This window comes from Nuphar pumila, chromosome 5 (assembly GCF_984573655.1).
Source record: "Nuphar pumila chromosome 5, dmNupPumi1.hap1.1, whole genome shotgun sequence".
In the NCBI taxonomy this organism is placed as follows: Eukaryota; Viridiplantae; Streptophyta; class Magnoliopsida; order Nymphaeales; family Nymphaeaceae; genus Nuphar; species Nuphar pumila.
In genome coordinates, this window is record NC_143253.1 from 138,286,970 (window position 1) to 138,304,620 (window position 17,651).

The 17,651-nt window shown below is 40.0% G+C and overlaps 1 protein-coding gene across 1 annotated transcript; it reads left to right on the forward strand.

Annotated features, from left to right (window-relative positions):
• Nucleotides 1-2,143: 2,143 nt before the first annotated feature.
• EMB2219 (Mitochondrial transcription termination factor family protein) lies at nt 2,144-13,260 on the forward strand. The gene is made up of 6 exons (XM_090006916.1): nt 2,144-2,860; nt 3,599-4,004; nt 4,875-5,090; nt 5,377-5,484; nt 12,509-12,783; nt 12,907-13,260. The coding sequence occupies exons 1-6, from the start codon at nt 2,367-2,369 to the stop codon at nt 13,118-13,120; spliced, it is 1,713 nt and encodes a 570-aa protein (XP_089863042.1). The 5' UTR covers nt 2,144-2,366; the 3' UTR covers nt 13,121-13,260.
• The last annotated feature ends 4,391 nt before the right edge of the window (nt 13,261-17,651 follow it).

Consider the following 17,651-nt stretch of genomic DNA (forward strand, 5'->3'; position numbering starts at 1 on the left):
ACGGGGCTCAGCTCTTGTGGAAGATTAGTTGAGGTGGCTCTAGCGATTGGAGGCACATATAGGTGACTCCGATGAGGCTCCGACGGACATGGGAGATGCTCAGGAGGCTGTGGATGGAGAGGTGTGAGGGTTGAACTCGAGCGCAACGAAGGAGAGGGTGCAATGGGAAAGGGCTTTTCCTTGCCGGGGTCGACCCCCTGACGGGGTCGAGCGCCTGCCGGGGTCGACCCCCTCACGGGGTCAAGCGCCTGCCGGGGTCGACCTTCTACCGGGGTCGACCCCCTGTCGGACATGACAAGGGGTTGACCCCCTGCCGGACAAGGCAGGGGGTTGACCCCCGGCCGGACACGGCAGGGGGTCGACCCCCTGCCGGACATCAAAAGGGGTTGACCCCCTGCCGGGGTTGACCCCCGGCCGGACACGGTAGGGGGTCGACCCCCGGCCGGACACGACGGGGGGTCGACCCCTCGCCCCCCCCGGCCGGACACGACAGGGGGTCGACCCCCTACCAGGGTTGACCCCCGGCCGGACACAGCAGGGGGTCGACCCCCTACCGGGGTCGACCGCCTGGCGGAGTTGACCCCCTGCCGGAATATGCAGGGGGTCGACCCCCAATCCATTTAACGGTGGGGCCCCAGAAATACCTGCGGTTGCTCCGGGCGGCGGCAGAAGGTTGACGGAGATCGACTTCCGGCGAACGGTGGGGGCCGGCAGAGAGGTCGATGGGGATGGATAGAGCGACCGAAGGAAGAGGGCGGCAGGAGGGAGAGGGCGACGGGCGGGAGCAGCGAAAGGAGAAAGGAAAAAGAGGGCTGGGATTAGGGGTAATGCGACATTTCGCGACGGCTTAGCGACAGATTAATTCCGTCGCTAAGCCATTGTAATTCAAAAAACGAAAAAGGCGACAGAAAATATTCCGTCGCCTAGGCCGTCGCTATTTTGCGACGGAATTTTAGCCATCGCAATTCCGTCGCTAACTGCCATATTTATTGCGACAAAATATTCTCTCGCACAATCCGTCGCTACGTAGCGACGGATTTTGCGAGGGAATATAATTTGTCGCTAGTTTCGTAAAATTCTCCAAATATAGCGACATATTCATTTCTCTCGTTAATCCGTCGCTAAGTAGCGACGATATAACTCCGTCGCTAATCAACTGTTTTTTTGTAGTGCATGTTTTAACAATGGAACCAGTATTATATCATATGACCCATGTGTTGGAATTGAACACTTCAAGAGCTGACCCCTATAAAATCAAGTCCATAGATCCCTGGAGGGTGAGAATTTAAAAATAAAATGAAAAAACCTGAAAAATTCATTTAGCACCTCCCCCATTACTCTCTCTCTCTCTCTCTTTCTCTCTCTCTCTCTCTATATATATATATATATATATATATATATATGGGTAAGTGTGAAATTGATATGTGCTAAATGATACGTGCTAAATGGGTTTTCCTGCCCTTCCATTATTTTTTTCGCAGTTTTAACCCATAAATGTGTTAGGCATGGTCGATTTACGAGGAATCCATACCTAGATCATGTGTTTTCCCATGAAAAAACTTATATTTGGAGCCTCAAAAATTTATAAATATTTTGGGCCGTTGATTTTTTAAACCTTATAAAAACCCACCCATGGGTTCGGGATCACTTCTATCCCTATAAAATCAATACATAGATCACATTTAAAAATAAAACATGTTTTATATATATATAGAGAGTAATGAGTAGGTGCTAAATGATAGGGGATAAATGAGTTTTTCAAGGGTTTTTTTGTTTTATTTTTAAATTGTGTACTTGTTTTATAGGGATCAGCTCTAGAAGTATTGGCTCTCAACACACATGGATGAGTTTTTATAAAGTTTGAAAAAATCAACGGTCTAAAATCTTTATAAATTTTTGAAGTTCCAAATATCATTTTTTTTATCATAACACATGATGATGTGATTCCTCATGAATCGACTATGCCCAACACATTTATAGGGTCTGAACTGCGATAACGGCAGCAAAACCCATTTTGCACGTATCAATTTCATACATACCATTTCAATATATATATATATATATATATATATATATATATATATATATATATATATATATATATATATATATATATATGCCTGATTCTATGTGCAATGGCTACCGGGGTCGCAAGTCTGCCATCCAAATCTTTTCCCCTGCTATTCCCTTCTCCTCTCACAAGACGCTCTCCGTGTCCGTTCAATCTCAAATTCCAACTTTCCTCAGGCTCCTCACGTTACTGTACTTCGTCATCGGTCTACTGCCACTCCAGTATTCAGTCCCATGCCGAGGTTGGAACTGGCGGGGATGAGTCGGCTCTTCTCAGGAAGCAGAATGCCAGGTCAATGTCTCTACTGCTCAACGTCTCTCGCGACCCACAGCAAGCGGGATCCCCCCTTTTCACTCTTGAAGCAGAAGCAGAAGCAGAGTCGGGTGACGGCGGCAGCAGCAGCAGCGCCGTGGATGAGGAAGGACTTCGTTTAGCCCTCGGTGGGGATGATGTGTCCAGAGCGCCTGTCTTTCCAGGATCCATCGCCCTGCCCAGACGCCCTCGCCTTGAAGAATTGGTGCCCCAACACAAAGGCAGGGAAGGGAGGATGCTGATACAGGCACTGGAGCTCAGGCGGCATGCTGCCCGCGAGCTCCTGATTGAATCTATGAGAGCTTCCAGGGTCAGTATCACCTATTCGACCAACCTGGTGTCCCACTTGCCGGAATTCATCGATCATTTGATGGTCGAAGCTGCGTCCATGAAGCTGTTGCCACAATTCTTGCATTCTGCCTTCAATGCACGGGCCAAGACATGCATCGAGAAATCCGGAGTGGTTCCACTGATCAGGTGATGCATAAATAACCCTCTTCCTCGCCCTTTTCTTTTTATACCCCTTATTATGCTAATCCCATGCATTGCTCTCTCTCCCTCAGTCACTAGGAACCGAGGTATTCCTTTTTTCTATTCTCCCGTCGTCCTAAACTGTGTTCATTTCTTTGGCGCAACAGTGCAGCCATCGATTTTCCCTCTCTTAGCTTACACTGCATCAATATTTGTTCGACTACGAAGCGGTGGAATTTTAACTTTGTCCCTTTCCCGACCTCTCCCCCATATCCGCTCCAGTTCTTTCTCTGCCTCAGTTTTCTGCGAAAATGGGTCTGCCATGGTGAAATTGGTTTCATAATTCGGTCCCTACACCTTTGATTTATTGTTCGTGCTTAATTAGGGACATTCAATTCTTTAGCTCAAGAGTTAAAAGTGATGGCATTAGGTAGGCTTCTTCGTATGACCCGCTAAAGGATGGAGCGGAGGTTGTGTATGCAGAGCATTATCTTTTTTTTGTTTGACGAAACATGTGATAACCTTGTATCTGTCAGTGTGCGCGCTCGCTAAAAAAAAAAGGTCTCGTATTTTGCAGTGGGCCGTCTAACAAACTTCTGATTTGCCACCCAAGCAAACAACTGCTTTATCGTCCCAAAACTTCAAGCTGAACCTTCGGTTTGTAGTTGAGCAACAGCCGAACATAAAGATAAACAAGTCAAAGAAAAGGAGGATGCTCCAACTGATCTTGTTCAACTGATGCAGGTGGTTAAAGCATAACTCGTTGACGTACCCACAGATCGGGAAGCTGATATGTTTGTCTTGTGGGGACCTGGAGGCTTTAAAATGCCGTATTGAGTGGTTAAAATCGGTTCACATCAAGGGAAGAAATATCGGAGTGGTGATCACGAAGGCGGATTCTGTTTTGAAGCGCAGCCTGCAAGATTTGCATGACATTATCGAATATTTAGAAGCAAATGGAGTTAGAAGGGACTGGATAGGATTTCTTGTCAGTCGATGCCCGCAAGTTCTGGCGTTCAATATGGATGAACTCAAAGCTCGAGTTAACTTCTACCTAGAACTTGGAATGAACCTGAAGGACTTTGGCACCATGGTGTTTGATTACCCCAAGGCACTTGGCTTCTTCAGTTTGGAAGAAATGAATGAAAAGGTAATCTCCTCAGCATTCCAGACGATTCAAAATTCAGGGAAGCTGGTGGATCTAGTTCCTAATTTGTGTGGTAAAGGCACCTCACCCCTGAAGAACAAGCTTAGATCTTCCCCTTGTGCAACCCTCGCCCGATGCACCCATAAGAACTCACCAATCACGTGTCACTCATGGCTCCTAAGGAACATGCCTTTCCATTACTAGCGCTGTAGTCTTTTACCAGAATATTGATCCTGCAGGACCAGAATATTGATCCTGCAGGGTGCATTTTCCATAGGTGCAATTTGAAAAGAGTGATCCTAGTTTTTAGACCACTTGTAAGACTTAATAACACGGATTTCTGTTCTAATCCAATATCTACTGTGAATAAAATGTCTTACTTTTCGCTAGTGTTGATAAAGTTTAGCTTTTCAGTTATTCATTCCAATGCTTTGGTATTATGAGTACAATCGGCTATCACTGTTTCAATTTAGACAAGGTCTTCTTTGAAAGTTTTGTTGGATCCATTTGCCTCAAATGGATATTTTAGTGGATGGCCGTTGATGACCAAATGACCTTTTTCTGTTATTGCTACTAAATATATGAGCAGGAAGGCTGTGATAGTGGCAACCAATATTTTTGGTAGTATATATCCTTGAAGAGCACAGTTTAAACTTTATTTCCATGCTTCTAGATCCCAAGTGCTATCTTGTGACAATTTTTTGGTTTCTTCTGATTTTACTTTTTTTTTAGGTCGGATCACCCCTTCCTTATTCCTAAAACTAGTGTTGCTAAGCATAGGAATGGTCTGCAAATGCTTGTTCGTTATTTCCTGTTCATTCAACTTTCTATTATGTACTGAGTAAAAACTGAAAATGAGCTCTTTCTTTCCAGGTTAAATATCTCAAGGAATTTAGTCTTGACACCGAAGACATTGGGCGATTATTTGCATTCAAACCACAACTGATGGGATGCAGCATTGAAGACAAGTGGAAGCCTCTTGTGAAGTACTTGTATTACTTGGGGGTCAACCGTGATGGCATGAGAAGAATTCTTGTGATGAAACCAATGATTTTTGTTGTTGATTTGGAGTCGACCATAGCCCCAAAGGTGCACAAGTTTACTTTGGAAACTGTAAACTCAAATGCCATAGAGATGCTTGATTATATTTGGCTTTGCATGATGATTCATGTCCTCTACACCAATTTTTGTATAAGGAAAAAGAGAATTTGTCCTTACTGATCTTTTTTCTTAAAGGAATATTTGCCATGGTCGTGCCATGTTCTTTGTATTTTCCTTTCTTTTTTGGGAGAACTTGCCATGAAAGTCTGAAACTCATGTCTAATGCTTAAAATTAGTTCAAGCTTATTGCTGTATGCTATGTGTCATTGTGAAGGTACGGTTTTTGCGGGACATAGGCATTCAAGAAGATGCCATAGGTGGTGTTATAGCCAGATTCCCATCGTTGCTAACATATAGCCTTTACAAGAAAATTCGGCCGGTGGTATGCTATTTCTCCTTTCCTTTTTCTCCTGTCTGTGATTGCTTCTGTTTCTATTTTATTGACCGTAGCTTGGTATTATTAAATTCTGGAATTTCCAATGCGTATGAGTTGTACCAATCGACAATAGGAAAAATTCATGATTTTATTGTCTTGTTGGATTTTTTCATGATTGTTCAACAATCTGATTTCTTGACAATCAAAATGGATTAATGAATTCTTTTGGTTCTGCTTTCTTTTCTTTGATAATTTGGGATGAATAAGGGTAGCTATGATTCCAGCAGACTGGTTTCATGGATGCTTTTAAATGCTACATGCATTTGTTGTTTCTCTTCTTTCTTATTTCTGAAAGGTGGATAGTAGTTCGTCTACATGATATACATACGAGTCTTTGTTGTATCTAAAAAATGGGTAGTGGTTAGACCTTGTTTTCTAAAGATTGCAATGTCATGTGTGGGTAAGACTGACTGCCAGGAGTTTGGTAGGCCAAAATTTTCATAATGCATCATCCTTTGGGCCTTTCTGTCTGCAAGAAAGTACCAGGATCAGAGAAAAGAATTTGGGAGATAATGTTATTTGATTCTTTCTTCTTATGAGCAAAATCATTATGGACTGCATGAATTCTTCATAGAAACTCCTACTGGACTCTTTTCTTTTGATGCATTGGACCTCAGAGAATTCTTTTGGTGTCAAAGATGTTAAAATATAGTTTGCGTATGGATCTGGATCCAGATCCATACGCATGTTAAATGAAACACATGCACAATACAGTTTCATTAATGGCATTCTTGTAATACTTCTGGACTGCTCTTTTTTATAAAGCTTAGGGTTTGGAGGTCGAGCTAGTGCGCGCCGCCCCAGCCATTGTGCATCTCCTTCTCTCTCTCTCTCTCTCTACTTTCCTGTGCAAGCTGAACCACACACACACCCATACGAAATCTCATATGGTATCAGAGCCTGAGGTTGCGGAATCCTATCAGAGGCATGCTTAGCGAGATCTGAAGAAACAGGTTTTGGTTCATCTTTCCCCTTTTTTTTATTCTCCTCTCCGAACCCTTCTATGCAACTCGTTCTTTTATGCTAGTTCTTTTATCATCATCATTGTTTTTCTGATTGAGGCAATCCCATCTTCGTCTCGGTCCCAGAACTAAACAGGTTCGTAAACTTCTGCTACTCATTTTTTCTTTCTTTCTTGATTCTCGTTCATCAACGACTGCAGCCATCAACGACTGTCAGCCACATTGTAGCCATCATTTCTTGATTCTCATTCATCAACTCTTAACGTCTGTCACTCTTTCCTCGACATCAACGACTGCAGCCATCATTTCTAAGTGTTCTCCTCTCTGATTGCAGTCTGTTTGATTCAGTTTTTATTGTAGTCTCCTCTTTGATTGCAAACAATCTCTTTGATTCCAGAAATTTTTCCTTTCCTTTCCTTTATTGTTATTTTAGTGTTCCCTGTGCAACGCCTATAGGCAGATTATAACAGTTTACAATCTCGATTCTAAATCTGCAAAAAAAAAAGGGAATTCCCTTTCAAGATATTGGTAGCACAGGTACATGCCTTGTTGAAGTTCTACTGATTGATTAAGTGATCTCAAACCTGTTTTGTTTCTTTCCATTCGTTTTGTTTGCTTATTCATTGTCCCATTGACATGGATTACTCCTCGTCATCTGGTCCCTCTGCAAATTTCTTGAGTCAGCTCGTTACAAAAAAACTTACTCATTCTAATTTTTTGACCTGGAAGAGGCAAATTCTTCATTTTATACGAAGTCAGGATCTCGATGAACATCTGGATGTTTTAGTTCCTATACCACCACGGCTTATTTTGCAGGAAACCAAGGATGAGAAGGGTGACACAATTACCATTTCTATTAAGAATCCAGAGTATACAACTTGGAGGAAGCGGGATCAGTCTTTGGTTGCTTATATTACATCAACACTCTTTCAAGAAGTGTTGGTTACTCTTTCAGATGATTGCACTGCGGCGGATCTGTGGAGTAAGTTGTCTCAGACATACTCTCAGATATCAGAAGCCCGAGTTATGTACTTAAAAAATGAATTTCAAAGTTTGAAGAAAGGCTCCATGACAGTCATGGAATACATAGGCCGCTTAAAGAGTATTACTGACCAATTGGCGGTTATTGGAAGTGCTATTGCAGATAAAGATAAGGTTCAACAACTTCTCAATGGATTGGGTCCTGATTTTGACATGTTTACCACAACTTTATCATGCCTTGCTCACTTGCCCACCTTTGACGACCTTCAAGCGAAACTTCTCCAGTATGAGATGATTATGAAACAAAGGGCAGAAGGAAATGAATCAGCTCATTCTCATTCAGTTTTGGCCATGGACACTTCTGTAGGTTTTGGACGAGGGAATGGAGGGCATCAAGGAGGCAGAGGCCGCGGACGTTTTGGGCAGGGAGGACGTGGTATCTTGCCTACACCTAATATTTCAGGGGCTTTTAATACAAGGAATCAGAGGAGAGTGCTCACTTGTTTCTTATGTAACAAAAGAGGACATGTGAAAGCTGATTGTTGGTTCAATCTACAGAATAGAAGAAAAATAAACAAAATTGAGAATAAATCAGCTACTACTGTGGACATGAAAGCGCCATCTACAGATGTGCAACAACTTTTGTTATCAGCATTGTCACATATGATGATCAAGCAAAATGAACAAGGCGAGTGGTATGTTGATTCAGGTGTTGCCACACATGTTACGGGTAATGCGGGTAAGTTATCTCACTTATTGCCTTATTTTGAAAAAGGTAGTATAGTTACGGGAGATGGAACTTATCACTCCATTAGTCATACTGGCAGTGCACATATCCCTATGTCAAAGTCCTCACTTCACTTGTCCAATGTCCTTCTTGCTCCTAATATTAAAAAGAACATTGTTTCTGTAGCTAAACTTGTTGACGATATGAATTCTTCCGTCGAATTTACTCCCTCTTCTGTTTATGTTAAGGATCTACGAATGAAGGAGACGTTCGCTAAGGAGGAGCGACAAGAAAACATGTACGTCTTCAAGGAGATTCCTTCAGTGTCTTCGCCTTCAGTCCCAGTCCTCCAGTTGAAGTCGTCCAAGCATTCTTCAGTGTCTTCGCCTTCAGAGTCTTTGTTTTTCCCTTCATTGAAAGTTTTTAATTCATCTCATTGTAATAAGCCAGATATTTGGCATAGTCGTTTGGGACATTGTAGTCGGGGTTTCGTTGAAAATCTTGTATATGATGGTCTTCTTCCAGAGTCTAGTTTATGTTCATTTTTTGATAATAATAATAAATGTTCTTCATGCGAACTCTGCAAAAGCCATGTTCTTCCGTTTCATATTATAAATAAAAGGGCTTCAAAGCCATTTGAGATTATTTGTTCCGATGTTTGGGGACCCGCACTTATTCCTTCTCTTTCTGGCAGTCGTTACTATGTTGTCTTTATTGATTCTTATTCCCGTTATACTTGGATATATTTCTTGAAACACAAGCATGAAGTTTTCCAAATATTTCGGGAATTCCATTAGATGGTCAAAACAAAGTTTGCTTGTGATATTGTGCATTTACAATGTGATGGTGGAAGAGAGTATTCATCGAACGAGTTTATTGCCTTTCTTCGGGATAAAGGAATAAGTCGACAGGTTTCTTGCCCTCATACTCCTCAACAAAATGGGGTTGCGGAGAGGAAACACAGGCATATTGTCGAGAGTGCGATGAGCATGTTACATGATAGCAATGTGCCCGTTAGTCTCTGGACAAAAGTTTTTCACACATCTGTTCATATCATAAATCGTCTTCCTATGGCACTTCTGGATCGAAAATCTCCCTATTATATTTTATTTGGGCAACATCCCTCTTATGATAAGCTGCGTGTTTTTGATTCTGTATGTTATGTACATATTGATATTGATTCATCTCTGCAAAATAAGTTTCAGGACAAGGCCGTCAAGTGCAGATTTGTTGGGTATGCGGATGAATACAAAGGTTATCGATGCTATGACCCTACTACAAAACGTATTAGGACCTCCAGAAATGTTGTTTTTGATGAACGAAATTTTCAGGTCAATGACTCTGCAGCGTTGCCATCTCGAGAATTAGAGGTATATAATCCATGGATGAGCGCAAATCTTTTTGCTAATACAGGAGAAACATGTCAGACAAATTGTCCTTCCTTCGGCTTGAGTAGGGAGTTGAATGACTCACAGATGCATGTTGAATTATCTCCAGTTGAGCCACCCCCAGTAGAACGCTTCTCTGGACAGATATACATTAGACGGGACAAAAATACAGAGTCGAGGAATGTGGAAAGCATCACCAATGATCCGGCTCAAAGGCCGTCACGCGATGGGTGAGTTATGAGACCTTTTCTCTTGATTTCCAGTTGTTTATGTCTCAGCTCACAAAACAGAATGAACCCACTTGTTTTAATCAAGCTCTTCAATATCGTCATTAGATTGAAGCTATGAATGAAGAAATGAAAGCACTTCATGAATGCCAGACTTGGGAAATAGTTCCTCGACCAGAAGGAAAGACTGTAGTTAGCTCAAAATGGGTTTATAAAACAAAGTATAAGCTTGAAGGAAGTATTGACAGATTTAAGGCGCGACTTGTTGCTTGAGGATTCACACAACAATATGGTGAAGACTACGCTGAAACTTTTAGTCCGGTAGTCAAAATGGGTACTATTCGTGTCATCATATCCCTAGCAGTCGATCGAGGATGGAGCCTTAGCCAGATGGATGTTAAAAATGTATTTTTGCATGAAACTTTAAAGGAAGAAGTGTATATGGTGCAACCTCCTGGTCATGTCGAGAAGGATCCTACTGCCTGGGTGTGCAAACTAAGGAAATCTCTGTATGGGTTGAAACAGGTGTCCCGTTCTTGGTTTGAAAGTTTCTCTATGCAAATTCAAAGTTATGGTTTTAGAAGATGCTCTCTGGATCACTCACTCTTTATTTACCAAAAGGCAGACATTGTTATACTTCTTCTTATATATGTTGATGACATTGTGATCACTGGGAGCTCAGATAGTCATGTGCAAGACGTGAAGCAATTTTTAATGAAAACTTTCAAGATGAAAGATTTAGGGGAGTTGAGGTACTTTCTTGGTGTGGAAGTTGATAGACAACAAGACACATTGACACTCATGCAACAAAAATACACTCTTGACCTTCTGGAAAGAGCCGGGATGACGAATTGCAAACCAGTCAGCACTCCTAATGTATTACATTAAAGGCTGAGATCTGAAGATGGTCATCTTTGTGTCAACCCTACAACGTATAGAAGTCTCGTGGGGATGTTACAGTACTTGACCTTTACCAGACCTGATATAGTTTATGTTGTCAATCAGGTATCCCAATTTATGCATGCTCCAACGGAGGGTCATATGGAAGCTGTGAAGCGCATTCTACGCTATTTAAAAGGAACTATAGGAGACAGACTTGTTTATCGCAAGAACGATAATCTGCATAGAGGACATGAACTCATCACTTATACAGACGCAGAATGGGCAGGGGATCCAGATGAGAGACGATCTGTCTCTGGATATTGTGTATATATTGGACACAATTTAGTGTCCTGGAGCAGCAAAAAACAAAAGGCAGTGGCACAATCGAGTATAGAGGCTGAATACAGGTCGATGGCTGCAGGCACGGCAGAAGCTACATGGATTAGACACTTATTGAGTGATCTTGGGGAGGCAATTATTCGATCATTTCTTCTATGTGACAATCAAAGCGCAATAAACATTGCATGCAATCCTATCCAGCATAGCAGAACGAAGCACATTGAGATTGATCAACATTTTATACGGCAGAAAGTCGAGATGAAGGAGATAGAACTACGTCATGTTCGAACAGAAGATCAAGTGGCAGACCTGTTTACCAAGGGGTTAACAGGACATCAATTTTGGCTATTGAAGAGCAAGTTGTACATGCTCCAAAATCACGTACAACTTGAGGGAGGGTGTTAAAATATAGTTTGCGTATGGATCTGGATCCAGATCCATACGCATGTTAAATGAAACACATGCACAATACAGTTTCATTAATGACATTCTTGTAATACTTCTGGACTGCTCTTTTTTATAAAGCTTAGGGTTTGGAGGTCGAGCTAGTGTGCGCCGCCCCAGCCATTGTGCATCTCCTTCTCTCTCTCTCTACTTTCCTGTGCAAGCTGAACCACACACACCCATACGAAATCTCATATACCTAATAGTAGGTACCGAGAGATTTCTGCAGAACCTGATTGTGTGTTAATGGACTTTCTGTTGAACCTGGACACTGATCCCATCAAGCTTGGAATGTTACATGCCTACAGAACATAGAGGCTGATGATACGGCATTGCTGTATTTAGTGAAAGCAAACAACCGATGTTGATGATGAAACAATAAAGCTAATGCAAAAAAAAAGAATAGGGCCAGAAAATAAGGGTCTGTTTGGAGAATTGGAATCGAAGAGGAACCAGAGGGAATCACAGTAAGTATGGAGAGTCAAGATTTCCAATTCCTACCTACATCAGGTTGTTTGGGACTTGGTGGAATCATGAAAATAGGAAAGAAATCCACATCAACCAATTCCTTGGGTCTTGGATTCCTTCACAGAGGAGATAGTTATCAAAAATCCTTCTTTGAGAAGGAGCTCCTTTTGAAATCTCCATCAAGGTTTTTTCAAATAAGTCAATTTCTTTCAATTTCATATCCATTTTTCTTGGCTGCTTTCCAAATCATTTCCATCTATTTCTCCCAAATATCACCTCTCAAACAGACCCTTCGGTGTTTTTGGTGAGCGGCAGAAAGAGGGACTGCCGACCACAGAAATGTAGGATTAATGTATGAGATGGACAGAATCTTTTCAAAAAAGCTTAGTGAAATACTTGTTTGTTATTAATCTGAGTGAGTTTCCTACTCGTACGTTTTGCTAAGCATTTCTATTTCATGGAGACCTGTCTTGGGATCCAACATGTTTAAGCTTTCATGCCTCTGATGCGGTATAGTTATTAATTTCTACCTGGTCTGCATCTGATCCGCAGGTTGTTTTCTTGATTACCAAAGCTGGTGTTAGTAGGGGAGAGATTGGGAAAGTGATAGCTTTGGAGCCACAACTTGTTGGTTGCAGCATAACTGGTAAACTGGAGGTCAACTTGAAATACTTTTTGTCTCTAGGTGTTTCTCTTAGATCGTTGGGGCAGATGATCGTTGATTTCCCCATGCTGCTAAGATATAATTTGGATGTGCTGCGTCCAAAATACCGCTACTTGAGGCAAACCATGGTGCGGCCATTGCGTGATCTAATCGAGTTCCCCAGGTAATAAAAATAGGACTTTTGACAATACACTGCCGTCATACTGCTGGTTCTCCTCCTCCTTACCCAACTGGCTGGTGTGTGGCGAAAAAAAAAAAAAACTCATTCCAGCTAAATGTTTTGCAGGTTCTTCAGCTATTCACTTGAAGGGCGTATAATTCCGCGGCATAAGGTACTGGTGGAAAATCGTATAAGCTTCAAACTGCGTTACATGCTTGCCAGCACCGATGAGGAGTTTGATCAGAGAGTGAAGATCGCGTTGGAAAAGCGTAGAAACTTTGAATCCGGATTGGATACTACTGACAAGGAGACCCGTTTTAATAATGCATCGGGTTGTTAGAAGTAGAACCATTTGAAATCTGGCTATGTACAATACAACCTGGTGCCTCTGTATAAAATCCACCTTTAGTTTTTTTGGGGGATGATAAAACCTTATTTCGCTGGGGATGGTAAAGTCGCAGTAACTTATTTCGCATGCTAGTCTATTCTACCCAAACGAAAATCTGTCTCTCTCTCTCTCTCTCTCTCTCTCATCACGAAATGCATCAGTCGTTACAGACGTGCTCGGAGACCGTGTCCGGTTTATGTAAGGATGGGGCTGAAAACTGTCAGGATTGGGTCCGTTCTGGGTTCGGCTACATCCATGTCCACACGAGATGTGTGGATATGTGAGAAAAAACTACTTTTATTTTTTTTGATAAGCAATATGGGGTTAGACGGACCCCTACCAGTTCACATCATAAAAGAGATTTACATACAATCTGTGTTGTCTCTAATTGGATGCCAGTTAGGGGGTGGTCCTTCCAGGATTTTTCCAATCCCGACCTAGCTAACTTGGCTAGGAATCTGGAAAAAAATTGTAATATTTGTCACCTTTTTGGATCCTAATTCTATTAAAGCTGTACAAAAACACAAAAAGAGCCTGATTGTTATCACCAGGCCTGATTAGCTATGTCAGCCCTGCTAGTTTCAGCCCTGCTACCTTCCAAAATCTTCCCCACATGATTAGCTATGTCAGCCCTGCTAGTTTCAATAACCTTAGCCTCCTTGCCGACATCTTGAATAACTCGTCAACATGTCCACCATTCTCTTTCCTTCAGGGTTCCTGCCTCGATGAATGGGCCAGTGTGGTCACGAACTGTGTATCCTATCCTCCATTCCTCCTGGTGGATTCTGTGCACATTGACTTTAACCCAGCCCCTGTTAGGAGGGTCCCAAGTCTCCAAATCCCTCCACCTACTAGCTGCCACTGATGTAGGGTTCCGGAGGATTAGGGTCTTCTCCCTGAATGCAAATAAGGCCACGATGTTAGATTTGTTAAATTTATCTCATTTATTATATTTTTTATTTACGATGTGGTAAATATGGAAAATGTAATTTTTTTTTAACTTAAGATTCATTTTAGGATTACTTATTTCAAGGAGGAGATAGAAGAGAGATTATCATGAATCCCTTGAGTTAGGGATACAAAAGGTCGGTGACTTGTTATTGTTATCTTTTATTTTGCACACTTATATATTCAGTAATTTGTAAAAAGATCAATATAAAGATAAAAAATACTTCTTCTCTAATGTGTTTTTCTTTGATATCATTTTTCGGTATAGTATCAGCGCAGGACTAGATCCTTCTTCACCAACTTGGAGTCTGCAGTCTTATTTCCATCGTCAAGTTCATACTACAATCTTTACGTTCTGCATTTTTCAGCGACTTTGGTTCATATTGTAGTCCGTTTGATGCTTCATTGTTGCATTACCATTACTAAAACATTGATGTGTTCAATCATCTCCATCAATTCCAACATATATTTTCATATTTTCAAGTAGGGAGTTCTCTTCGTTCACCCTCCAATTGAACAGGTGTGTTGAAATCTATAACAATATGGGTGAATATTCTCAATCACATATGATAGTTTTCAAGATCATTGTTTATTTTAGAGGGCAGTTGTAGTCCCCAAAATTATCACATATCAATCATTCATTTTTATCTTATCTTGATTAATTCTCATATTAGTTGTAGATAAAAATTATTTATCTGGATCATGTACATGTATAAATATGTAACTTGAGGGATTGAATAAATGAGAAAAAAAAATGTGTGAGTTTTTTTTTCCGTAGATGTAGGGAGCGCTGTAAGGGAACAATGGCAAAGTGCTTCTATCTCCATGGTTTTTCAAGTCGTCAAGGGGTGTTATCTGGTGCTCAAATAAGTAGTCAAGCTAATACCAATGTCGTTGATGCTCAAACCAGTTCTCATGCTTTTGCCATCCCTAGTACTTCCAACTCCATCAATCTGGTACTCTAATTGACCCATTGAAGAGTATGAAAAGCTAAGGTCCTTCATCCACCAAGTTAACTCACAAGTTAACCTAGCAGGTAATCTCTTCTCCCATTCTGCACTTTTATCATTTTCCCAATGTTCGATCATAGAAATGGGTACTATCGATTATATGACCAATGATTTGTCAAATCTAAATAATCCGCCTATTGTTTCTTGTCCTATAACATTTCAAAAAATTTCCTATATTTTTAAGCTCAAAAATATAATTTTTACTAAATAATTCTATTTAAAATGTAAAAATTATGAGAAAATTATTAAATATAGCTGACATCAATGGGGGTCTGGAACTGATACAGGGCCAATTGAAGATATCTAAATATGATATGTAAAATATGTAAATTTTATTTATTTTAACCTTTAAATTTAAGCAAAATTCAGGTTAAATTCAGGCAAAATTCAATAGTTAAATGGATTTAGGACTATAATTAGATTCGTTTTAAATCATAGATCCTATCAGAGATTTGATTTATCAATTCTGGATATGGATTGATTCAAAAAATATATTTTTCAAATTCGATTAGCCTCTATTTTGAGTCTTTTTCAATTTGGGTAGGGGTCGACCCACTCTATGTACATTTGGGTTGATGTCAATATGGATTTGGACCTAGTTCAGGATCCATATTGACTAATGTCATGTATGAACTGAGATCCAAAGGGATATGGATTTGAATCATGGATCCAACCCAGATTCATAATTCATTCATAACTTATTTAAAATACAAAAATGAATTTAAACTTTAAGAAACATATATAAGTGGAATATATATATATATTTATATTTAAAGAGGACATGATAGGGTAGAGTTCGACTTTGGGTAGAACTCTACCCCAAGCAATTCCTCTAGAAGGGTCATCACCCCCTAATGTGAAAACTTTCTTCACTATAAAAAAAGAGAATATATATATATATATATATATATATATATATATATATATATATATATATATATATATATATATATATATATATATATATATATAAAATATAATATAATATAATAATGATAGAGGTAGAGTTTTACTTTGGGTAGAACTCTACCCCCAGCTAACTCTATCTAGAAGGAGACGCCACCCCTCTAATGAGAGAGCCACTCATTAATAAATAGAGGTTAAATCTCTCTCAAAGTCATCAAGCTGGAAAAAGAGAGAGAGAGGAAAAAGGAAAAAAAAGAGAGAGAGAAAGGGAGGGTATAGCGTCTACCTCCTCAACGTCACCACTATCATTTTCTTCTTCTTATTCTTGGTCTTCTAACTCCTTTTTCATGAATCTTCAAGACAAGGTACAATATTCTCTTTATTTTGATGAGTGGGAAGATTTGTGTGAACTGAATCAAGTATATGTTTGAAGAAAAATCAATTATGTATATTTCTATACAGATTTATCAACGTTATCAAATTTAGAACTATGTTAATGGAGTCATTTTTCTTTTCAGCTTGTATATATATATATATATATATATATATATATATCTGTGTGTGTGTGTGTGTTGTTAGTCTAGTTGTCAATTTTTTCTAGCATAGACATGATTTTTGTCTGCGTGTTTTTGGACTGGGTTCATGTTGCGTTTGTTCGTAAAACTAAATTTATTTTTTTCATCATGAAGTTCAAATCGTTACCTGTGAATCAACATAATTGTTTTCAAAAAACAAAGAAATTGATTCCTTTTCCAATTCAAAGAACGAGAATTATGATTGGTTTATGGTCTAGAAAATTTAGTACTAGGATTGAGGAAAATATTTTGGTATCCCTAGTTTCTGGACTATTTTCGAACATATGTGTGTGTGGTTATGCTGGTGCCGAATTAGTTTTGTTAGCAGAGCTATATGTGCGCATAGTTAGTTTTGCTCATGTATGATAGTGTTAAAACTGTCCATCCATGATAGTTATTAAATTTGTTCATGGTTAATAGGTCTGCATGTGCGTAATGATTTTTAATTCTGTTCTTATATGTTGTTTTGTTGGTACTGCATAGGCAGGTCATTGGTTTTTCAAAAAATCATGGGATATAAATGATGCAATTTTTTCAATAAAGCATTTTAAAACAATATTTTCAATAAAAACGTTTATGCAAACCGTGCACCAAATAATAAAAACTGGCTCGCACGAGTGGTGGAGTTCGGGTCGATCTCAAGGAACGGGAAATACTTTGTATTCAAGCACACAATTAAAGTACTCTTTATTACTGAAAATAAAAATCAATTAATTGAGTAAATAAGGGAGAGAGTGCAGCCCTTTGCGGAGGACTTTATATAATAGAATAACAGCCTTATTACAAACCCAATTAAATGAATAAAATAAAATAAACCCTAATGTAAAAATAAAGAAAAAAGTCTTCAGTGCTTCGAGTCTTTGGATCTCTTCTTTGCTTCTTTACTGCTTCCCTCTTTTGCTTGCAGGCTTATAAGAGCTACTAATATTTTATTTAGAAGGCCCCTCTGAGGGTTCGAAGGGCCTTTTGAGGGGACCTTTTAGGGATCTCAGAGGACTCTTCGGGGGTACGAAAAGAGGCTCACCGCATGTCCAATCGCTCTCC

Coding starts and splice junctions, on each gene's coding strand:
- EMB2219 (XM_090006916.1), top strand. CDS start 2,367: ATGTCTCTACTGCTCAACGTCTCTCGCGACCCACAGCAAGCGGGATCC. Junction 2,861..3,598: donor GGAGTGGTTCCACTGATCAG/GTGATGCATAAA, acceptor CAACTGATGCAG/GTGGTTAAAGCATAACTCGT. Junction 4,005..4,874: donor TGGAAGAAATGAATGAAAAG/GTAATCTCCTCA, acceptor CTTTCTTTCCAG/GTTAAATATCTCAAGGAATT.